The sequence below is a fragment of the Ascaphus truei genome, chromosome 5, assembly GCF_040206685.1.
Source record: "Ascaphus truei isolate aAscTru1 chromosome 5, aAscTru1.hap1, whole genome shotgun sequence".
Lineage (NCBI taxonomy): Eukaryota > Metazoa > Chordata > Amphibia > Anura > Ascaphidae > Ascaphus > Ascaphus truei.
The window spans coordinates 60326333-60352080 of NC_134487.1; the positions used below are offsets into that span (position 1 = coordinate 60326333).

The 25748-nt window shown below is 39.9% G+C and overlaps 1 protein-coding gene across 3 annotated transcripts in view; it reads left to right on the top strand.

The window, feature by feature from the left end:
- The window catches only part of POT1 (protection of telomeres 1), a 241937-nt gene that overhangs the window by 133282 nt on the left and 82907 nt on the right, over positions 1-25748 (top strand). For all 3 annotated transcript variants that reach the window (XM_075599879.1, XM_075599877.1, XM_075599878.1), the window contains 2 exons: positions 10394-10681; positions 18870-19025. In XM_075599879.1, the coding sequence (XP_075455994.1) occupies positions 10394-10681; positions 18870-19025 (444 nt within the window). The remainder of the gene's footprint in view (positions 1-10393; positions 10682-18869; positions 19026-25748) is intronic.

A 25748-nucleotide genomic window follows, 5' to 3' on the forward strand; every position in this document is an offset into this window, starting at 1 on the left:
GCATAATCTCCCAAAAGGTGGGGAGATCCTGTTACGTATATATAGTACAGTAAGTTAAAAAAACGGAGTTCATTCAACAGTGGTGCTGAGATATGCACTTACATGTCAGTGCCTGACCACAGGCACTTACAGGTATCTTTTCCGTGTCTGCCTTTTCTCCATGCAAGGTGGATGTATAAGGAGTAATGCAGCTGCTTGGTAAAGGTACAAAAATTACTTTTGTATAAAACGGGTAAAACAAAAAAAACAGACAGTCCATTGAAATTTGGAGCCAGCTCAAGAGGATCTCCTTCCCGCCGGTTGCCGCGTCCGTCCTCGCCATCCATGCCGGCATCTAATATCACTTCCGGTATAGTGGGTGTAACACTCTTTCTGGTCCTCAGCCACCCTATGCGTTTAACAGGGGGTGCCGGCTTCCTTAGGGATATCTGAAGCTAGCCCATGTGTCTCCCATTATATAGCCCTCTCTATTGTTTTGTCTATCTTTAATTGCATTAACCCAGAGAGAATTTGGCACACAATGAGAATTTGGCACACAAGCTCCTCACCCCTACCACTTGCAGCACTTATCACCTGAGATCAGACTCCAAAAGACTGTTCATGGTCCCAAGGCTCAACAAAGTATCCGGACGTTCCTCCTTCTCCTACCGTGCACCCGAAAACTGGAACAACCTACCAGAGACCCTCACATCCACCACCAGTTTAAGTTCTTTCAAATCTAAGGGTGTCTCACATTTTAACCTGGTCTGTAACTGTTTCATACGCTCATAATATATATTTTCTTTAACTGTGTACGCAATGTCTTGTATATAATGTATTCCCTGCTCATTTATGTAACTGTACGTGTAACCATGTATTATTTGTTTTACTCTGTGCCCAGGACATACTTGAAAACGAGAGGTAACTCTCAATGTATAACTTCCTGGTAAAAATATTTTATAAATAAATGAATTTAAAAACATAACTTTACACATCACATTAACTAAAATTGATTATACAAAATATAATACATTCAAATGCAAATTACATGTACTCTTTGATAAAGCGCCACTTAGGCGTGAAACGCGTCAGAGGACCTTTTTTGTAGCTTTTGCTATCATGCATCTTTAATAAAGCATGTTTACCTTTTCAAACCAGCCTCCAGCCCTATTTCCAGCAGTGCTCTATCACTTTTTTGTTACTCTATCTAACCACCGAACGGATGCACGCTACTTTCGGGATCAGCACAGACCACATTATTGTGAGTAAATTCATGCTTACTCCAACGGACTGATTTTCTTATGCTTACTGTAACTATAGAGGTATTTGCAGCGCTCCAGCCTATGGACTAATGGATTCCCACTCCATATTGTGTTTGTAGATTGAGTTATTTTATTTATGGGCTCTCTTCTATATTCACATTGAGTGGTTTTTCCTGTTTATTTGGCTATATAGCACTGAATGCAAAGGTGACGTGGTATATGGCTCATAATAAAAGCCTAACAACAGGACCCAAATAAACAGGAAAAAACACTCAATGTGAATATAGAAGAGAGCCCATAAATAAAAGAATATATATATATATAGTCCTGGACTCTTTAGCTATATTGCTACCATTTACCTGGATATTGGAAGTGCCATCTTGAGATTTTTTTCTCATTCTTTGCTGCAAATTACATGTATGTATTGCACATGGATCCACTTGGCACAGAAATCTGGCACTCAATTATTTAATACAAATATATAAAAAGTATATAATATCTCCTTTCTAGATCTGATTATACTTTTAATGCTTGTATACTAATATTACAAAAATACGGTGCTTCCATTAGTGCCCACGTTTAACACTCAAATGGAGGTGTGTTGACTTAGCTGCTCTTCTTGTGTGGGACCCGGACACGCTTTGTTACTTCGGGATCATCAGTATTACCCCGGTTACCGTAGTCCCATATGGGAATTCTGGTTGGTCCTTTGCAACTGACCACAGTACCTTTTGACGTTTTTGAGAGGTGCCACTTTCATACATACTGAGCGGAATATAAATGCGGTTAGAGCTGATGCGCCGACACCCGGGAGCCCTATTTCCTGAGGTATGCCATTTTCCTATCTTTTAGATGTGTTGAACTCTTCAGTCTTTTGGGATCCTAACTTAGGGGCACTATCTCTATCTACAACATAGCACAGACCAGGTCCCCCTGCTTTATTAGTACTTTATGAACATTCCTATCTACTGTCCCCAAGGCTCCTCTTCTCTTGTTCAGTGCCATCTTAACTTCAAGACCCTTCCCCCTATCTTTTATATCCTTTCTGACATCAGTATCCACATGGTAACACAGGGTGGCCCAGCAAACCCTATCCCCGCTATTAATGCCTCACAGCAACCTGGTAAACACCTTGAGGGGTAGAGGTCGGGTACATGTGCATGCACACTTATATACTTTCACCTCAAGATCATTGCTGAATGCAACATTTTTATTTGGAGTTCACGGCCATTCAGGTAAATGGTAGGTAACACCGGATCAAATGCGGTACCTCATCGGCGTTTAGTGAATCCTGGCATTTGCTACTTTTTTTCCTTGTGATTTACACAGTCTTGCACACAATCCCTACAAGCTCTGAACCCACCAGCCACCACATCATATCTATTTGTGTTAAAAGGAGTGCTGTTGGGTGTCACCAAATGTACTGTATACAACAAAATGCCCCAATGCTACATCCAAATGGCAAAGTACTGTATAGAGTTAAATACTTATCATTTTGTCTTCTCAAAAGTATGTGTCATTGAGTTAAACTTTTTGGCCAAATCGTTATAAGCCTACAGCCACACCAAGGCATGACCCCCTATGCAGCTCCTAAGACTAACTGTGAAAATTCTCACTTACCTCTGTAATGGAGGGAGAAATGTCTTTATAGACCAGTCTTTCACAAGTACAGTATATAAAATACCTGCCAGTTAAAAAGTGGGAAAGGCGAGCTTTACAGGTGACGAGGGGTCACCAACTACCATACTGTTACCAGTTGACAATTAACAAACACACAATCCCTGGAAGCTCTGAACACATCACCCACTGCATCATATATATGTGTCATTTGGAGTACTACTGGGTTTGTGACTTAATGTACACAACAAAAAACAGGAGCCCCAATGCTACATCCAATATGATAAATTATTTAGTACATTACTATGTATTTTATCTATATTCTTCTTAAATATGGGTCTTTTAATTCAATAATTTGAGCAAAATATTTTAAGCCTTAAAATATTTTGGCTAAATTACTGAACTAAATGACCCATATTTATAAAGAAAGGATATAGATAAATACAGTACATAATAATATATAATTTTAACTAAATAATTTGTTATATTGGATGTAGAATTGGGGCTCATCTTGTTTTTGTTTTCTCCATGTACAGTTAAAATATGTCTAATCTTTCCATTCAACTTAAAGCTGCAGTTCAGGCAATATGCTGCATGTGTGGGTTTTTTATAAATCAGTTCTGTAGTAAGAAAAAATACTTTTAGCATTTTCTGTTTTAAAAAACAACAACTTTGAAAGACCAATTTTCTTGTATTCTATTTTAGCAAGCATGCTTGTTCCTATAGCAACAATTTACATTCCCCATATTTAAAGATGTCACCAAACTTTGCCGATCAATAGACGGGAACGAATTGACCGGCAGCTATGCAGTTCTTTAGGTAATTAGAGATTGCCCACATTAAACTATTGAAGTAAAAAAATAAATTAAAAAAAAGACTGAACTGCAGCTTTAAATAAGCACAATAGCAAATATCATGCATGCTTTTAAAAAGTCTCGAAACATACAGTAATACTGCATCATCACAAATTACAGTACATTACATAGTTGAATTTATTATTACAGGACCGTGCTCAAGAATGTTCATAAAATGTATAGTTTTAGCACAGCTTGGTTAATGTATTAATGAACATTTTATATTTTGTAACCCCCCTGCCTGTCCCCTGTTTTGTCTTATATTGTTTTTTCATAGAAAAGTTAAAATATTGCTCCACATGAGATAATCACAATACCTTTTTCCTAACGGAAAAAAAAAAAGTAGGTGTAATAAGTGAAAAGTCCTATTTACAGTATGTATTGAATGACAATAAATGTAAGTCACCTGTGAAAAAATTAAAATCGAAAATCTTTCTATACAGTCATTGTGCCAAAAAGAAAAATCAATGCATTGATTCTTCTGTCATTGTAGAATTTGATCATATTGAATTTTCAAATGTAATAATTAAAGCTTCACTGTTCATCTGCACCAGATGTCCAAGGCAAACAGACACTTGCGTCATACTGTACTATGCACAGTCTTTTAAGTCTTGCTGCTGGCAGCATTCTTTGCTTGTCTAGATTATAAATTGGATCTCTTTTTCATGTTATACTGGATGAACTGCTTTTCTACTCTTATTTTTCTGCTTTCTTCAATCACCACTAAAAATGAACTTAGTCCCATAATCTAACTTTTCTACAGATATATTTTAAGTATGTGATTATTATTTAGGGATGACAACAGCAATCTTGGTTGAACATTATTTTCCATGTGTATACGTTAATTTTTATTCCAATGATCAATTGTTATGCTTGTGTGTAACCCTCACACCCCCCTCTCTCTAGCTGTTAGTTACTAATGTAATCTAAGGAGTTAATAGTAAGCAGTGGATGATAAGCTCTACCCTGTGATGACACATGGAACTATAGTACGTGGTAGGGGGTATAAGAGTCAGAGGGAATATTCTGAAAGGTTAGGTTTCAGAAGGAGAGGTGAGTAGGAGCCTCGGGGAGTAGAAGCTGGGGGAGAGTTCCCCCAGAAAAGAAGAGATTAGGTGTCCTTGTTTTTAGTGTTTTAGCTAGGGACAGTACCATAACAGTTAGGATCCCTATAACATGGACAACCGATATACTGTATATGCAGGTCCCAGAGAGGAAATGCAGACATGCCACAGAGAGCTGCATAGATGAGGCTCTAGGATGTCAGGGGATCAGCCTTACAAGCGGAACTCCATATTTAGAGTGTACAGCCCCTGAGAAAGTAGCAGAAACCTGTCTGGAAAGGAGTGTAAGAATAAACTCTACAGAACAAGACAAGATAATGCTCTTGCAAGCGAAACAATGGGGAGAGTTGGGAGGGGAGTGGCCAATCCAAAACATGTATTCCTATCAGTAACAAGTGTATGCACCTCCCAGGAGTGTTAGAAGAAAGCCCCCAGGGAAGAACTATGTATAGAGTGATAATTGTATTTATAAAACAAGGTACAACAATGTCAGTCTTATTGTAAATGTAAATGCAGTGTTCCTTAGGCTAAGGCCCTACTCCACGCGCCTGCACGGCCGCCTTGCTTGCCAGCGGCGCGTGCAAGTCACTGCACTGCGGTCTGCAGTTTAGTTTTTCCGGGGCAGGGGCCATGACCAGGGGGCGGACCACATCACGGGGGTTGGGGCTTAGCCATGACGTGTGTGTGTCAGTCCGTGTGTCCGTGTACCAATAAGGGGACATGGCTGATATTGTTTTAGCCCTCTCAATACAACGTTCACACAAACATCCACCATCCACAAGAATCCACACCCCGGCCAGCGATCTCCCCTCCTCATTGGCTTCCTGCCACACCACGTGACGTATCGCCGCTCCAGATCACGATCCTTGTGTATCCCCTGCTGGCTGACACATCACAGTGCGCAGCGAGCCTTGCAGTGAGGTGGACTGGGGCCGGCTCGGGAGGAACTCAGGAGCTGGTGAGTGACAATGACATGGCTGCGTGCGCCGCCGACCGCAGCGGGTCCTCAGCCTAAGTCTGGGACCATGAATACAGGTTGAAGTTGTACTATAAAAACTCCCAGCGCCCATCTTTTCCATCGCCCAGGCAACCATAGCCAGCACCCTGAGACAAGGTAAATTTATGCTGATGTTAAATACACAACTACACCGATGTAATCTCCCAAGGGAGCCGGACAGGGAGGGCTATACTTGCTTTGAAGTCACCAAGAGAAATTCATTACTGCTAACCTAGATAGTGTGCTGATGGGTAAATGTGTCCATGTTGAGCCTTTTTCTATCAATTGTGATTGTAGGTTGGCTATGAGTGGGTTGGAACATGACTTCTGACTTCTAATAATGAGGCCTAAGTCTTTGGAGGATGCTGCAAAGATATCATGGAGGTCCTCTAGGTCTTGTGCTAAATACAGAATTATTCTGTAATTATCCGCAAACAGGAGCTTTTAAATTTTGATCCCTTTCTGCTAAAGTTAAGTAGATGACTATATATTCTGTTATAGTCGAAGAAGGCAGAGGCTAGTATTACTTGGAACAAAAGGCTGAGCATGACTGGTGCCGGTACACAATCCACTTTGACTCAAATTTGTGACAAAAATTAATCTGAAGTGGGACCATTGTCTACAACATATGCTTTCATATCTTCATGAAGAATCTTTCTGCATAGTCCAGTATGCTAAGGATCTTCCACAAACCTATTCTATTGACATTCATAAGCTTTAATTAGGTCAATGAACACACAGACATTATTATCGTTTATTTGTGAAGCTCCAAAATATTCCACAGCGCGGTACAATGGGGTGCAGAGTTATGCCTATTCCAAAAACATGAACAACTACATACATGTTAGAACAAACAGATACAAAGAGGTAATGAGGGCCTTGCTCGTTAGTTTACAGTCTATGCATTTGCTCACTGCACTTTTCCTCAATTTGTCACTGTACTTTTCCTCAATTTGTCACTGTGAATATCATATAAATACAGATACAGCGGCCGTTATTCGAACACTTCATGCGTTGTATACCTCGGAATACCCGTGTCATGGCGCATGATTTCTTCCAACCTTACCGCCTTAAGACGAGAGTGCAGAAAATGGCATTTTAGTGTTCTGGTTTTGAAACACCTGAAATTGGCACAGTACTGTACACATTACAATTCATTCATTTCATTGCACACATAGAAACAGAATCCATGAAATTCAAATAAAGCAACTGCGATAAACACGGATGCCTGGTGTGATGGGCCGCGTTAATGCCGCGTGGAATACAGCAGAACACACGAAACTGGCTCCGTGATTTGTTCCAATAACGGCCGCTGCATCTGTAGTTTAAAGCTCAGCTTGAAAGCTTTACTCGCTCTCATTAACCACTTTAACATGGTAAATGTACAGTAAGATCTCAATCAGCAGTTTCCCAGGTATTCAGAGGAGTGAGATGCTGAAGTGGTCGTCTCATACAGTGTGATCATATTCTTGTACAGGTGTACAATGGAGGCATCCTTACATTTTTGGTAAACTTCTCCCTTTTGCAGATTTTTGGGGAGTACAGAGCCCATTTTGTATGTACTCTGCCCTTTAGCATAATTATGGTCTCCATAGGGGGGGAACAAAGCAGGGACATACGTTGCATACCCAAATAGCCAGGCCCCCATCCTCCACCTCCCAAACTGAATGTGCCCTCCCTCCCCCCCTTAACTTCTCTCCACCCCCCAGTAGAGGGTAGAAAAGGCATTTTCCTAGCTAGAGATACAATCTATGAAGAACTATGCAATTAATTATTCTCGGTGATTGCGTGAGGCCAAAAAAAAAAGTAGATACATATAAGCACATAAAAACACACGTTTAATCAGCTATAACCACATGTGCATAATTAAATGTTCAAACACATGTAAACATACAGTACATTTATATAAGTATGGATCTACGCAGATAAGTGCATGTACATTCATACAAATGGGTACATATGTGCATGTGCATGCACATGCGTAAACGCAAAATTGCTTGCACATGTATCACAGGATAAGTCAGGGGAGGAGGCATGGGGTTTGGTTGGAGCGGGAGGAGAGAGGGAGATATGGGCCTGCGGGGAGAGGGTATTATGGGCCTGGGGGAGGAAGAGATGTAATTGTATGCCTGGGGGGAGGAAGGGAGACAGATGGAATTATGGGCCTTGGGGGAGGGGGGAGTGAAAGAATTATGGGCTTGAGGTAGAAGGGAGAGAAGGAATTGTGGGCCTGGGGCAGGGAAGAAATTATGGGCTTGGGGATGAGGAGAGAGGGGATTATGGGCCTGGGGGTGGAGATGGAATTATGAGCCTGGTGATGGGGGGAGGGTGGAGGAGTGAGAAGAAGATATGGTCCTAGAGTGGAAGGAAGAAGGATATATTGGGGGGGTTGGGAGGAGAAGGTATGTTCCAGGAGTGAGGTAGGTATGGGCCTGGGTGGGGGATGGGAGAAAAAGGTTTTATGGACTTGAGGATAGGATGGAGAGAAGAAATTGTGGGCTTGGGAGGAGAGGGAATTATGGGCCTGAGTAGGGCAGGAGGAGAGTGGGAATTATGGACCTGGGGGTGGAGAGGGAATTATGAGCCAGTGGGTGAGGAGAGGAGGGCGAGAATGTGATATGGGCCTAGGGTGAAAGGAAGGTGTGTGTGTGTGTGTGTGTATGTTTGTGTTGGGGGGAGGGGAGAGAGAAAAGGTTTGGACTTGAGGGGAGGGAGGTATGAGCTTGGTGGGGGGCAGGAGAGAGAGTTATGGGCTTTGGGCAAAGGGGTAAAGAAGGAATTATAGGCCTGTTGGAGGAGGGAAAGAAGTAATTGTGGGCTTGGGTGGGAGGGGGAGACAATGAGGGGAGGTAAGTGGTATATGGGCTGTGGGTGGGGGATAGATATTGGGTATAGTTATTAGTCTGGGGGGAGAGAATTATGGGCTGGGACTATAGGTGTGGCAGGGAGGGCTGCAACAGAGGAGAGCAGAGCATGCTTACCTGCAGCCTCTGAGGATAAAGGGGCCCTGCTGAGGTCCCTGACGGTGGAAGGGTGGCCTGCAAATCTTACACTAGTGGTCCCGTCCCTGGCCCTGATGTCTCCCAACAGCATCTTTGATCTCCTAAATTGACTGAAACCCTGACAGACTATTACCTTTGTTGAGGTTATACCTATATATAAAAGATTCTGTACTGGTAAACGTATCACCCGAATATCTAAATGAAGTGTTAATTTCACCAGTTTGGCAGAACAGATACTTTGATGTACAGCTTCAATAAGTGGAATTGCCTTCAAAAAATGAACACCTACACTAGACAAATACACACATACATAGACATATATACTGATACTGTACAGATGTACAAACAGACAAGCATATAAATTAAATAGATGGGGGGGAAATAACCAAGTGCTGATGCAGGGTATCACACCTCAATCCGGTGTTAACTGCTATTCAAGTCAATGGCAGTTAACGCTTGATTGGGGTGCCATACCCCACATTGACACTTGGCGCATCTTGGCAATTGTCAAATACACAGACATACTGTATGTACAGTAGGCACACAATCACTAGCTGGCAATTACACAACTGCAGCACTACCACAAAACAAATCAAATATATCAAATATACAAAATGTTTACAAACAATCTAACATAAACATAAAATCAAGTAATATATCAAGAAAAAGGTATCTACTTAGATCGTAAAGTCCTGCAGCCGTGAGTCCTCTGGGATTATCCAAATCCCATAGAAACAGTCTTTGCAAATAGAGTCCTCCTTGGTGCTGGAACTTTCACTTGTGCTCAATACAATGCATGAAAAATATAAAAATGTAGAGAAACAATGAGGAGTTTGTTTTTAAATGTTGATTCATTACATTTTGGTATTTAGCAGTTCTGTGCTATGTTTTCATTTTTCTTTTCCACATATTGTTGCTGAGAATTGTCCATCCGGTAGAGGTGCAATTTTTTCATCTTCAACTCCATTGATGTGAGTGTTCTAGATTACACTGTGAATGATACTGTAGTTAATAGAGGAGTACTATGGTGTAATAAAATACATCTTAATTGATTGGGTTACACCTAGGTTACTGATCCAGACTGGAAAGGGTTAACTGCTTGGTGGTGTGTGTATGTTTATGGTCATTTCCATCACCATTTCTGGAGTTTTTAGGGTGAAATTGCATCTAGTGTTACCATTTTCACAGAGGTGTGACAGCATCTTTAATTAAGTGTGTTACTCCTCATTGTTTCTCTACATTTGTATATTTTTTATGCATTGTATTGAGCACGAGTGGAAGTTCCAGCACCAAGGAGGACTCTATTTGCAAACATAGAATCACTAATTACCAGATTTGAATGACACCAATAAATAATTACCCAGACCAGACTACAGGGTTAGGGTAGATCTCCCTTACACTAGTCCCTATACTCATACCTCCACCAACTTGGCCAAAGGCAAAACCACACCTCTAACAGGTTAAGTACAGTAGGTCAAAGTAAAACTCATGCCGTGCTCTACTCTTAGATGTTTGAAATGATTATATTTACTTGTTAAAACAGAGACTAAATGTATGTTTATCACTGTTAAGGAAAGTACATTTATTTTTACATGGTACGATTGTTTCTTTGTTTTAGATCCAGAAATTCAATGATGAGATTCAAGGCATTAACAGTAGTGGCTTTTCAGCCCTAGTATTTGATGGAACTGTTGGAGCACCGATAGTTCCCAGAACCTCCAGTAAATGTTTCAGCTTTAATACAGAGGACCAAAAAACTATAGAAGTTTTACGTGATTGGGCAGCAAGCCATAACTTTTCCGGGTCAAGAGTTAAGCTCTCAGATATTCAACCAGTAAAGTTTTTTGACTTGACCTGCCAACTTGTTGGAAAAGCAGAAGTGGATAAATCATCATATCTTCTCAAGGTAAAATGTTTATTGTCGTTGGTTTTAAATGTTATTTCTCTCATACTATGTAACTTTTTGACATATCCTCACTGTACAATGGAGGCTTAATTATTCCTTGCTTCTAAAGCAGAGGGCAAAAAGCAGAAGAGATGACATCTAAGGCTTGCTGATCTGCACTACTGATTTGATTTCCACATTGTACCAAACTTACCAGAGCATTATGTTTGTTGTTCTAGCAATTATGTTATAAAATATGACCTTTTTCAAGTAAATGGTTTGTAGTATTGTTCAGTTAGAAATGCCATAGTGGCTACTGTATAGTGAATCGTTAATTAAATAGAATACCACAGAGGGACGCAACATTTTTCATAATTGAAACCATAGGACAAGGCTTATGTGAATTTTACAAAAAGGCAGTGTGCTTGTTATTTCTTTGCAAGACACACAAGCGAGTTCAGCTTGTAAATATATAACAGTAGATATTTAATATATGATAATGAATTTACAGTACAAATTTAATAGATGTTACCACTCCCATTATTGCACTACCACTGACGTAATGTTTAACACGAGATTTACTGCAGCTCCGTTCAAACAAATGGAGCTGCTGGGAACATCGAGCGATTTTGCAAATAAAAATGTGCTATGCTTTATTTACTGGTATAATCTTGTTTTCGTAAAGTTAGAGAAGTGGTTTTCAAAAAAATGCGTTGTACAGGACAGATTCGGATAGCAACCTGTTTGTAGTTATATTTTATATAACAAATGTATTTAGAGAGAAGAGAAGAAAAGATGTTAAACGCTATATCAATAAAGACATACATACATGATGTACATCTTTATAGGTCCAGCCTTTTTTTCTTGGCTATTGCCTATTTCTAATGTATAAATGTGCCTATTAACAAAGTGTGATGATTAAGTATCACAAGGTATTTTTTTAATTTATTTTTTATTTAATATGTTCTTATAGTTTTTAAATAAATGTACCTAACTTTTCAGTAATAATTACTAAATGTTCTGACATGTAACTTGTAAAGTTTACACTTTTTAATGTGCTTTTGATTGCATGCGACAAGTAATAAATCCATTTATGTATTAAATACAATGCAAGTGAACATTGGAATACATTATATTAAACAAATACACATTCTATAACTGAACAATACACATCAAAGGTCGAAAGAAGCTACATTTTTTGTACATTGCTTTATGATTCAAGAATTCTAAATAAGCCTTAAATTGATTTGAATAATCTGATGTAGGTATCCAATTTAATTGCCCTTCTGATAGTATCTCATATATAAATATTTATAAAAGAGGCTTCAGTTTTTGACATGCATCAAAGTACTGTTTTATGTGTGCTAGAGCAAAGACTATAGGATGTTATACTGCAGTATGTCAGACCTACTATTATGCAAACTTAGATTGCTCTCTGGATCTCAACGCAGTGGGTGATCACTGAAACCATATGTGCTACAATACAGATGCACAACTGTGAAGCAAAATGTCCTTTCTTCTGTAAGCTTGTCTGTTCTTTGATGCCATTTAACATTTGTTTTTCCTTTAATATAATGAAGAGAAAACAAACTCGGCAGGAGGGAATTTCGTAAAAATTGTAATTTGCCACAAGCAAAGACTTTGTGCATGTATATTTGTACATGTTAATAATGTACGGTGACAAGTATTTCAATTGAACAATTTATTTTTCCCAAGTCCCAAACTGCTTCAAATTAGTGCTTAAGTAAACATGGCAGTTTACTAAAGGTCAGTGTGGATAAGTATGCAGCCGGGACCCCCTTCTCGCCCTTGTTGTTGTTGAGGGCGGGTACGCTGCAGTAGGGAGCGCTCCGATTCGGAGGCTCCGCGTCGTGCAAGACGCCATGTTATGGTTGGCACCAGTGCAGACTTAACTTAGCCAGAGGTTGCGCATTCGCAGGCAAGAGTAAGCAAAGCCCGCGAAGGAGGAGAGTTCCGATTTGAGGGAGGTAGCAAGACACAGGTCCCATCAACCCCCGCGGGTCCCCGTGATAGGGCTGAGCCAATGGGCTGCGAGGTTAAGGAGGTGGTTGCGCGCACGTTGGTCAGAGCTGGCTGGAGAGGAGAGGAGACGGAGCTTCGGTGTAGGGAGGCCAACCGCCCCCTACGTAAGCCGCATGCCCCAGGCCCAGTTAGGCCCCGAGTCCCAGTAGAGACAAGCGGAGCTAGGGACTTGCCATAGTGAGGTTCCGGTTCCCTTTATTGCCGCACTACCATCACCGGGACAGTTCTAAGTGGCGGGAGGTCGGGGCTCAGACCCCGCTAGCATGCCGCAGCGTGTCCGGGTGGGATCGCCCTGGAACATCCACGACTGACGACATCTGCACCTCGCTGACCCTTTGTGAAGATTTGTAGAAGCACCGGGTTATGGAGTACCCGGCAGGTAATTCTCCAAGTGCACCAACGGTACCATCATTCATTCGGGACACAGTGGCTGCGCAGTCGCACTCATATATATATATATCTAACGCACTTGAGGGTGGGAGGACTATTCCCAAGGGAACTGGACACGGGTGGGATAACCCGGTGGAGGGAGACGGGAGGGTCGGCGTTCGCCGTGACGCTGATTAGAGTTTTTCCTCTAGGGAGGGACACCTGTGGATATATGTGTGAGAATATTGCAAGTAAAGTTGATTGGTTAAGGTACACTGCTGTGTGTGTGTTGAAGGTATATAAGTCCTGCGAAGACCCACTTCCCCTCTGGCGGAAGCTGTCGCAGGTGGAGGCGCTGCACCAAGTTATAAGTATTGTGTGTACCCCAGGCTCTCCGTGGCAGAGGCTCAGACCCTGAGAGCCTACAGGTAATACAGCATATGATAGTGGCCTGCGTTCATTAGGAAGCAGGGCTACAAGTAGAAGAGTTATAGTAACAACGCCCCTCCAACCCCCCCCCTAAAATATAGTCATATAGCGAACTGGTGGTCTTTCCTACTCTTTTCAAAATGTTCTACTTTGCTGTTTCCATCTATTTATTGTTTTACTGGCATTAGCTGTTACTATGGCATGCTTGGGTGTGAATGGCAGAAGCCATTTTAATGTCCCTTGAGGTAAATTTTCAGAAACTGGTATCTCTAGAGTATAGCAATGGCATTTCAAAGGAGTGGCATTGTTGAAAACCGCAGCTAAAGGACTTTTCAAAAGTAAAATGAAAGGCAGCCTTTGTTTCTAATTTTAAGTGACTGGGATTGCTGCTTTAATTACAGTACTTATGCAATGGCCTACCATTGACTCTTTTGTAGTATGATTTCTCTTTTTTTTTTTTTTTCCCCTATCTTTCTTACAGTTTCAAGTGGTTTTTTTCCCCAACTGGTTATCAAGTTAAAAATGCAGTAGTCAGCTGTAATTTTGCTTCTACTTCTCCTTTTTGTTTAAGGTAAAATATTCTAAATAAAATATGATGTACTATTAATTTACAGTTTTCCTACAGTACATCTCACAATTTGGTACAATGGGTTTGAATGAAATAACAATCCAACATACAAAGATATAACAAAATGAAGACATTAATACAATAGGTGAAGATTTTTATGATTTTTTTCAAGCTTGCAATCCGGACAGGAAAATGGATAGAGTGGAAACTTAAGATAGATCAGTTTAATGCCTACTCCAAGCTTCATTTACTTATGTACTTGAATCTGAACAGAAAGCTGGTCTGAGAATATGAGCTGTATTGGGTAAAGAAGCAAGTCTGGGTAAAGAAGCAAGTCTGGTTTATATTCTATGGCTGCCCGCCATGAGCATAGATAACTACTATACCGCAGATTGCTCTTTTTCTGTCAAAGGATGCTGCTTAGGCTTTGCTAAAGAACTTTGTTTTATCAGAGGTGGAATTTCAGAGTCTGTGGTATTTTTAATAGACTGGAATCAGAAAAAACTTCAAAAAATTAAGACTAGAGCAGTTTGCAGTATTTTATATAGAACAGTGGTTCCCAACCTTTATTTACATTGTGAAACCCATGCTAGAAAATATTTGCTCTAAACCGCTATATCGCAGTATGGTGCGGCGTGCATAGCGCACCACTCTGATGGAACAATTTAGCACAGCTGCAGAGAAAGTACCAGAAAGAAAAGTTTGGGGGGGGGGGGGGCGTAAAGAGGGAAGCGGAACTTATGAGTGTGGAGGGGATGATGCTGGTATACCTCTTTACCCCAATGACCACCCCTTAATGCGACTGTACCTCTTGTTTGGCAACAGTGCCAGCATTGGTGCGAGTCACCTTTTGTGCCGGCTGGAACCATTTTAGGGTTATGCACTGTTTTAAACGAGAAATTAAAAGTGGACAAAACTGTTTGAATGAAAAAGTCTCCAAGTATGTTTCCGGTTTTATGGAACTTAAAGTCCAAACTATGCAAAAACTTAGATTTTTTGTTAAGTCTATACAAGTTTTAAATAACATGTATCTTGCATTTAAAGATAATGTATTAAACTTGCATTATCTTTGCATTTTACTAGCAAATAACATGATACATCTACCGTATACTATATGTATACATAGCTTGTATACAATAGGGGACCTTTATGCAAGCAATGTTACTTCTTTTTGACCTTGAGCGTCAGAGAAATATGGAGTCATAAATATTGAGCCCAAATTGTGTAACTATTACAATAAACAATACATCTTATAAACTATTTAATCGTCTGTTTGGTGAACTGCTTGTGCTCAGCTGTTGTCCACCACTCATGATTTACAGAACGGTACACGTAGCAGAAAAAATTGAACTGCATAGTGATGCGATACCTTGCACTAGTTTTGTGGTTCATAACCAGAATCTTCTGAATAGGCAGTGTTTAATGCTTTATGATGTTCAGTTATCTGGAACAGGCTAATGATTTAAGCATAACATGTAGGGTTTAGATTCCTATAATCTTGGTAATAAGACGATTCCAGAAATTAAAGGGCAAAGGAGTGAACATTTTTAGAAAAGAAAAAAAGATTTCATGTAAAAATTCTTTGCTTTCCTGTGTCCAAACCTAAATGGAAATATTTGTGTCTCTCTATAAAGTTCAATCCTAGTGAAATAATTTCAGGCACTTAATAGTAAAATGCATTTGTGGGGTAGCTGTCAATCTGTCATAAAACTTATCTATGAACCATATTCCATAAACAATAATAATTCGTCAGATTTTGTGAAAGCAACATAAGGAAGATGGACATATGAAATCTAGTTTTACATATAAAAATGCTCTACTACCTCTTCTAAAATAAAAAAGGGGGTACCAATCCTCTAAATTACTTACTTAATCATGCATTAAAGCCCATGTTTCAGTAATGCTGATCATACTGTATATACTGCTCTTTCCTGGCTAGTATTTCAAGCTCTCCCATTTTATTTGCAAGGCTTTTTGTATTAACAAGCATGTACTTAACGTTGTTGCCAGTATGTACTATTGTTTTATGTTCTACGATTTGTTAGTTTAACTGCTCCTGCCTTTGTACTCTCATGGACTGTACGTTTTCTAGTATTATCTGTATTTAATATGGGTGATTCCCTACCTGAGCTGTCCAATCCTCCCCTCCACCCCCATGATCCAGAGCTGTTAGGATCCCAGTTATGATCTATTCTTTTTTGCCCATTACATCTTGCTTATCCCTTCCCATCCCACCTAGAAAGTTTAAAATCTCCTCCAACCTTGTAATCCTCTTCTCCCCTAGCACAGTACATTTATAGATTGAATTTATACATTTTGTAAATAGTCCTTCATATTCATCTACATACATTCATACATACATCATTACTCCCTCCCCCTCAGATTTATCTGTTTAACCCTATTGGATCATGGACCCCTGCTTTTGTCCTGTAATACTCTCCTCAAAATGTTTGCCAGAGAATGAACATATAAAGTGCAGTGTTTCCTAGGACTGAAAAGGCCATTTTGGCTGAACATATTTCTCATACAGTAGTAATAGTTTGTGCTCCTTGCAAGTACCTCATTTTGTTTATACTGTGATATAGCGAGTTGTGGAACAGAAGGGAGAAAACCATTGTGTTCATGGACACAACTGTCAAAAATAGCAACTTCTGTACTTTTCTCAGACTGCAGCGGCACAGTTCAGTGACAAAACAAGCGTAACACCTGCATATAGAGGAATTATATTGATTATATACCAACAAACAAGGTGTAGTCCCACATGGGACGTAAATGAAATGATCAAGCTTTAGTTATTGATGTTCATTTAATACAAATCTAAAAAATGATACCAACTATTGTTATGTGTTGTAATACAATTTTTGTTTTCCCAAGTAGAAAAAGAAGGGATGGGGGGGGGCGGGGGGGGGGGGAGGGAGGCTGCAGTTTGACACTAGTTATAGTGAATGAACATGCAGTGCAATCATGAAAAAAAATAGATTACTGTGCAAGCTCTTAAAATCATTTGGTTGCTTGGGAAACAGTGAAAGGTTCATCAAGATTTCATATTTACGTAATCAGGATCCAGGGTAGGAAGGGAGCAGTATCCTCAGGAACACCCAGAAAAAAATACAAAAATAATCATGGTGCAGTATTATAATAAATGTGGGTCAAACTGTGAAACTTGGCTCTTGTAGATAACCTACTTATAAAATGTAAGATTCAAAATAGCAGGTTTGTTTTTAAAGATGGGTCTTTGGGCACCTCAGCTTAGGACCGCAGCATACAACAGCATACATCAGTAAGGGCTGGTGGCAGGCAGGATGATGTTTTCACATCGGCATCAGCTCCCAATCAGTCATATGCAATCATACAGAGATGAAGGGAAACAATAGTGTTTTACCAGATAACACCAGATTTTATCAGAGAAATGTGTAAGACATGTACTCACAATATATTAAATGAGCACATTCACATAGGGGTTTCTTTAGGCAGTTGATTAACGGCTCGGCAGATGAAAAAAGTCCTCCACTCCACTCACTAACCCTCCACGAGGGTGCCCCCTCGTCCGGTGTCGGATGGATGGCGTCTGTCGTCACTTCCTGGCCTGGAGTTGACGACTTCCGGTAGGAGCGGGTAGATCGAAGGGGGAGAGGATCGCCGGACCGCAGCTATGCCTCCGTGGATGCAGCAGATAGTCAGACTACCAGACTGTGAATTCAGCTGGGCTCTGCTAGCTGGCTGGACTTGCTTGGCTCAACGCGTTTCACTGCATACCGCAGCTTCCTCAGGAGCAATGATTATGTCCCCTACTGGGTGTTATTTAACTAGCCTACTCAATTAAGGCAATTAATAAAACAATCAACATAATTATACTACAATAATTAGCACAGTTACACACAGAGTCTCCCAGAATGGGTACATAATCTCTGTGGTCCAAAAAAGCGACGCATGAAGTACATAAATAAGTTTATTTACTCTATTTTAAGAGGATTTGAAAAAAGCTAAAATGCCTACACAGATTTAAAAACATAAAAAAACATAATAAAAATCAATTAATAGGGGGCCAATGGGGAGAGATGCTTGTATGTGGAGGGAGGACAGAAAGAGACATGAGTTAATAATGGGTACTTGAATCAAGCAACACAGAGTTAGACAACAGCATAATTATAAAATTTATAAAATATAAAATATAAATTAATAATATAAGACTGACATGTATCAAAACGAAAAGTGCAGTTACAGTGACTAGAGAAAAGGTGCAATCTCAAAGTCTACATTTAGACCATTGGGTGTTAGTGTATTGAGTCTATGCACCCAGTACATCTCTCTTTTACTTAAGTCTAAATTTCTGTCCCGTCCTCTCCAATGTTGTGCAACATGTTCTATGGCAGTGAATTTCAGCCCTTTTATATTGGAGTTGGAAGGTTGAGAGAATATTTCAGTTTCACCAACTTTTTTTTTTTTTTTCACCAACTTTTATTGTTTTATCACATTTATAGCTGTTAAGCGCCTTTCCAAGTCACTGGGTTTCACATATTTACGTAATCAAACATCATTGTCATAAATTCACTTTGGTAATAGGATGTACTGCACATTTAAACCGATTACTATCCTTCTTTCAATTGGCACTGTAACTTTTAATACATAGCGGCTATGTGGTGTATAATAGAAAAATCACACTTGGCAGATAACTTTTTAGTGTTCAATGCTAATTATCTCAAAATAAGTCAGTTTTGAAAAATGTTACATATATTTTTTTCACTGTGAAGGAGTTAACATTCCAAGATAAAATGATTTGGCCTTTTTCTTTCCTGGTAGGTGTGGGATGGTACTAAATGTGTATCCCCAACGTGGAAGGTATGTGTAGAAGATGATGCCCTTGAAGGAGACAGAACTCTCATGCACCAGCTGCTAAATCTGACAGTAGACATTCTGGTTTATGATAACCATGTGGAAGTAGCAAAATACCTCAAGGTAATGTACTGTATTGACTTCAGCAAGTTCTCTAAGTTAAAATGTTTAAAAACAGAAGCATTTATTAAAAAGCATATTTTGGTCTTTAAGTTGAGCATGTGAATCTCACGTGTTTGTGCCTTACAAACACTACTAATGTGATTGGCATTAATTTATTTTGCATTTGTGCATTCACTTTTTAAAACATACGCTACAAAAGAGTATGTCTAACTTTATTATCATGTAATAATAATGTATCCATTACATCTATGCATTGTTAAGTAAATGTATTCGTGTACAGTATGTATATCATCATTAGTGGCCCTTGTTAATCCACTGCTGGATGAATCTTCCAACGGTTGCAAGCATCTCTTCACTTTGTTGCAACAAATTTCCTGATTTCATCCTCAAATTTTTACTTTGGTCAGTGTCTTGGTCTTATGCTGACCTTTGGAATCCAGACAAGTACCATTTTTCTTCAACAAGAAATGTAAAAATGTCCAGCCCACTGCCATTTTAATTTCTTCCTCCTTGTGATGATTTCACATACTTTTGTTTGTTTTTCATTCATTCTTTATCCCGTCTCCGAGTATTCCCAATCATACCGTACATTTCTCCAAACTGAGTTGTCTAAAGGTTTTGAATTATACAGCTCAACCCCGTTATAGCGCAAACCGCTATAACGCGGTTTGAGCATGGACCCCGAATTTAAAAAAAAAAAAAAAAAAAATTAAAAAATTTTTTTTTTTACATTTTTTTTTGCACACTGCACACCCCACAAAATACCAGCACACACTGCACACCCCACTACAATGCACACTGCACTCACTGCACTCTGCACAGCCCACTACACTGCACACTGCTCACACTACCAGCACTCACTGCACAGCCCACTACACACACTACCAGCACACTGCACACACTGCACAGCACACAGCACACTGCACTCACACCACACCACACTCACACACCCCCTCCCACTCCCTCTCCCTACCTTTGGTGTCGGCTGCTGAGCTCGGAGCGGAGCTGGCATCGGGAGGAGGCGGGGGTTGTCGGTAGGAGGGGGGGGGTGGATGCCGGTAGGGGGGATGAGTGAGGAGCAGGCTGGGACTCGGAGGGCCGCGTAGGAGTGGTGTGTCAGAGACACACAGACTGAGGGCGGGAGCGGAGGGTCTCTGGATGCCGGGCGACGGGCCGGTAGGTGTGGGGGCCTCGGGGGGAAGGAGGTGGATGCCGGTGGAGGGGATGGATGCCGCCGGTGGTGGGGGGGGGGGTGGAGGTAAGGAGCAGGCTGTGGCTGGACTCGGAGGGTCGCTGTTGGCGGGCCTGGTGGACATGTAGGGTTTCCAGCTCCCTCCTTCCAATCGGGCGCGCGGCGGCCATTTTTTTTAACTAGCGCGACCCCGGATCTAGCGCGGTCGGATCGGGTGGCCCCCGAGGACCGCGCTATAACGGGGTTAAGCTGTATTAGTTAATTTTCACATCCATATGTGAGGACAGGCAGGATGCACCGCTCAGACACTTTACTTTTGAGGCACATTGGAATTCTCCCTTGAAAGATTGATATTTCCTGTTCCCCATTGCAATGGGCACCGTAGGTCCATCCTTAGCTTCAGTAGGATAGGAAATTGAATTCTGTAGGTAGTACCATAAAAAAAACCTCCTCCTACCTGCAGGTAGTCTTTTTTCTGTCCTACAGGTAGGAGTAGTGTTGTGTTATTTTGTAAAGGACTCACCAGACTGCAGCTTTTGCAGTTAATCCATGGGGTTGTCAGCCTCTCTCCTCCTGCAGCTCCGACATATAAGCACCGTGGGGAGTTCTTGTTTGGAGGCCCATGCAACACGGCAGACCGTGGATGCATCTCAGTACGCAGCGGTAACAAAGCTGATGCGGGGGCATGCCTTTTTTTGCATGGCATCCCACGTAGTTTAATAGCGCACACCCGTCTTCACGCATGTGTGCTACCCACCCGCAGACACAAGTATGGCTGCAGAAATGCTTTCAGCGCTCCTGATTGAACAAATTGACAATGACGTTAGAGGTGACAGAGCAACAGCCTCAGAAAAATTAACTCACAGAAAGTAAAACAAATTAGCTGCAAATATTGCAGGGATCAGCATGGAGGCTGCTGCAAGGGTCATTTCTTAAAACAGGGTGAGTTTTTTTTTGTCACCATAGTTCTTCTGTGATACAGCCAGAAGAGGGAACTATTAAAGTGGCAATAGAGGTTCTGCATCCAAAATATAAAGTTGATATAAAAAAATAAACAAAATTGTGTGCAGCATGTGATAAACCTGCATTAGAAACTAAGAAACTCTGTGGAGATTGTCTTGCAGCAGCAGGGGATCCACATGAACAGATTAATAGTTTTCTGTCATGGATGAAGAATACAGTAACTCCGTAACAAGCGACTAAACCAACACAAAAGATTAAGATCTCAAACCAGTTTGGCTAAAGTGAGGGAGTCCTTGTCAGATGAATCAGAGGTACAATATCAGCATTTCTCAGAAGCAGAATACTGTGATTGCTCAGACCAAGAGATTCTGATAGAATAATCAGAATTCAATCTAGAACTGGTTGAACGTCTAATAAAAGCAATGAGGAAAATATTGGAATTAGAGGATTAGAAGGTAAGTCATAGAGCAGATAAATTATTTGGGGATACCCAAAAAAAAGACCAGGTGTTTTCCGATCCATCAAGGGATTAAGGATATTATACAAGCAGAATGGGCTCAGCCTGATTTAAAAAAAAAAAAAAAAAAAAAGTTATTCCCAAGAAATTAAACAAAATGTATCCTTTTAGACAAAAAGGATTAAAAGAATGAGAGTCATTCTGAAAGACTTACTGCAAGAAAAGGTAATAAGAATGAGCAAGAGGCTATCAGACTGAGAGACACTCTGGGACGGAGTGGGGAGATTCCCTCAGAGTACCATCTGGGAGACTGAGAAATATTCTGTAAATGAGTTTGGATCTTCTTGAAGCAGGCCCCTGCACCTAGCGAGGCTAGAGTCTACTCCCCAGGCCCCCAGTTGGTATTGTATCTTGTTTTGTCTGCTGACGTGCCAGAATAAACCCAATTTTATTCAACAGCTTTGTCCTGTCTGGTGCTAATGATCCTGGTGGTTTCAGTGTAAAAGTACTGGTCTCCCGTGACAACCATTATTCAGGAAGTAAAACCTTACGATTTAAATGAGATCAATAGATATTTATATGATTACAACATTTATTACTTCTGTGAAGTGCCATGTATATTTATGGCGCTATATAAATAAAGACATACAATACAATATTAAAGATGCCTACTTGTGCATTCCAGTAGAAAGAAAACATCAAAAGTTCCTCAGATTCTCAGTAAATCAGGAATATTACCAATATACGTCTCTTCCATTTCCTCAGAATTAAGGAAGATGGGAATAGAAATATACCCTTACTTGGACAAACTATTGGTAAAATAACAAAGGAAATGGCGATTGTTATAAGACAGAGAGGTAGTAATTTTCGTCCTACGTTATGACTGGATTGTAAACAAAAACAAGAACCAACTAATTCCAACACAATCATTACATTCCTGGGAATGCAATTTCATACAGCAAAAGGAAAAGTGGATAATCTAGAATCTACATCTGGGCATTCAAACCAGGAAGTGTGGTAACCAACCAATCGCAGACGAGAGACGCGGAGAGAGCTGAAGACGAGAGCGGTGTGAACGCTTAGGGTCTCAGCCAGCGACTAATTGATATCTTGTCTAATATATGCCTGTTATAACATGACACCGTGTGAGTGTGTTCATTATTTAGTTGACTAAAAGACTACTTTTATCAGTCTGCATTATTTGGATTTTATTCTTCGCACGAAGGTTACCACACATCCAGACGCATAAGGACATGATATTGCCACTGATTTATGAATCACCTGGACTTAGATATCACACAGGATTGAGAAAAAGCAACCCAGAAAAGGGTTTGAGTAGCACTTAATAGAGTTTTTATATTTTTTCACCTTTTTTTGTTTTGTCTCATCACAGAATTATCTGGTTATAGATTGTGTTATTAAATAATTCACTAAGCACCTTCTTATTTAAGAATTGCACTTATTTGGCTTTGAGCGCCATACACATGATACGGTTTTCTCCAATTGCTTGGGTATGTACCTACGGTGCCCACTGCCATGGGGAACACAAAAAGAGATAATGTATCCAACTTACCGTAATTTTATTTTTCTGGAACCATATGGCAGTGGGAACATAGTTACCCGCCTTATGTTTAATATATAGCAGTTGTATTTTTCAGCAATTGGAGATACCAAAGACTACTGTACCTGCAAGTAGGAGTAGGGGCCTTTTATGGTACTACCTGCAGAATTCAATTTCCTGCTCTACTCAAACTAAAGATGGACTTAACCCTACGGTGCTCACAGTCGTATGGTTCCAATAAAAGAAAATAACGGTTATTTGGATACATTTTCTCTTTTCTTCCAAATAGGCTCCATCACATCTTCATTTCCCTATTGATTACTCACGCATACATTAAGAATGTGGTTTCTGACAATTCTTTTTTTCTTTTATTATACAATATTATAAAGAAGTTTTTGATATATATAAAAAATAACAAATCTAACACAAAACAATTCGCTGATAGATTTTATCCCTCATCGTTCCACAGTGATTGTCACAAAAGCTTCTAAACTAAAACAAAAATGAGTGCTGAGTCTTTTGAGGACTAATAAACAGTGACCATAGAACCAGAATGTCTGAGTAAATTAAAAGGTTTCTTTAAATGTTCAAAGTGCAAAGCATGGAATTCTGGTTATGGAAGAAAAAATACTATTACATCTAATATTGCAGGAGAATCTTTTTTTTATCCCCATTTCGTAAAAATCAGATTGTTATTTGTCCCTTTGTTTTCTGGTGGACACAAAGATAACCCTTTTGGTTTTTATGAATGAAATATTCTGGATTCATTGGGTTTCATTGTAGATCTTAATTTGGTCTACCAGCACAACTGTTGCTATGTTTTTTGAAAACCCATTGCCACCTTTCTGACAGTGAGATAAGGATTTTAAAGAAGTGTGTGTTTGAGCATGTATGTGTATATATTCTATACAAATATATATACAAACATATACACACTACTCTATCACCCATGGTTGGTGAACATCCATTTTCAGAAACTTGCATCTCCAAAACAGTTGGTGAAAAATGTGAGTGTTGAGAGAAAAGGAAAGCCGCCTTAAATGTGCTTAAAATTCTTATTGTATATTGCGTTGTTAACACTTTTTAAAGTTCAATTATTACATTGAAGAGACATCTTTTTAGTATGTGTTTGTAAAATGTATTTCTTATGCCAAGAGAATACTTAAAATACAAAAACAAGCAAAGATTAATTATACTTTTTGAGATAACATTTTAATGCTGCAAATGGCATACTGTACATTGTCATACAAATCTGATATTTTGTTTTAATGTGCTACAGAATGCATATATACATAATCTGCTGATCTGACTTGAAAATCTAGCACAATAATGTAGGAGCATAAAAACAAAATATGAAATATTTAACATTTCTTGCATCTTACTTTTTAGCTAAAAAGTTTTAAGAATATGTTAAAGTATTTTTCCAGTGAGAGAAGAAAGGACAAAACCTCCCTTTGCAAATTCCCTCAGGTTATTACTTCCCCAGTTAAAATGAGCTTCATAAGCTTTGGTGTTTCTTCAGGATATTTTGAAAGTTTAAACTTATTACATACATCTTGAAAGAGACATGTAACAACAACAGTGGCATTGTCCTCCTACTTGCAAAACCATTTTTCAACAAAAATGTCATTTATGTCAGAAAAGAAAATCTATATTGACTTTGTTTTAGCTCTTTATTTAGAATGATTTAAAGATATGGGGAAGAGAACATTAAAAATGTGAAGGTAAATGCAAACAAGAAAGAAAACCGTTAACAGCAAAACAGAAAAGAAAAACATAAATTTACATAAGTAATGGAATATAAAACAAAAGGTTACAAGCAAGAAACTTATAGAACAGATTCAATCTTATAGCACAGTACAGTGTACCAATGTTGTACTAAAAGGATCAGTTAGAGCTAGGGTGCGCAATCTTTTTCCACTGCCGGCTTTCTCCCCCCCCCCCCTCTCCTTACCTTGGCTCTGGCATTCTCACATCATGTTGCCATGGCAACGCGGCGTCACGTGACCCGAGGTGTCATTTGATGCTGTGTTGCCAGAAGCTGTCTGAGCCCAGGTAAGTAAAGTTACAGAGGCCTTCGCCGCTCTCCCGGCATTTAATTTAAATTGCTTCGGGAAGAGTTGGGCCTCTGTAACCGCTGCGCCCCCCCCCCCCCCCTCCCGTGGAGAATCTCGGGCCCCCCAGATTGTGCACCCCTGAGTTAGAGGGACCTGGGTGCAGTAGACACGAAACCATCTTAAGAAGCAAACCAAGTTAAAGTTGTGATGTTTATTTCAAAGTAAACTAGTATTGTTCCCCATGGACCATATTTCACAAATGTTCTTTTTTTATTTTTTGTTTTTTATAGAAAGAGGAATGTAAGTAAAACCAAATTTTACCTAAGTAAAGGTAAGTAAAATCAAATACTTTGAGTCATCCAATAACAAAAAGCTCACAAAAGAGTGAGGCTGTGGCCACGATGCCGCTGAGCTTGCTCATTGTATTGTATTGTATGTCTTTATTTATATAGCGCCACTAATGTACATAGCGCTTCACAGTAGTAATACATGT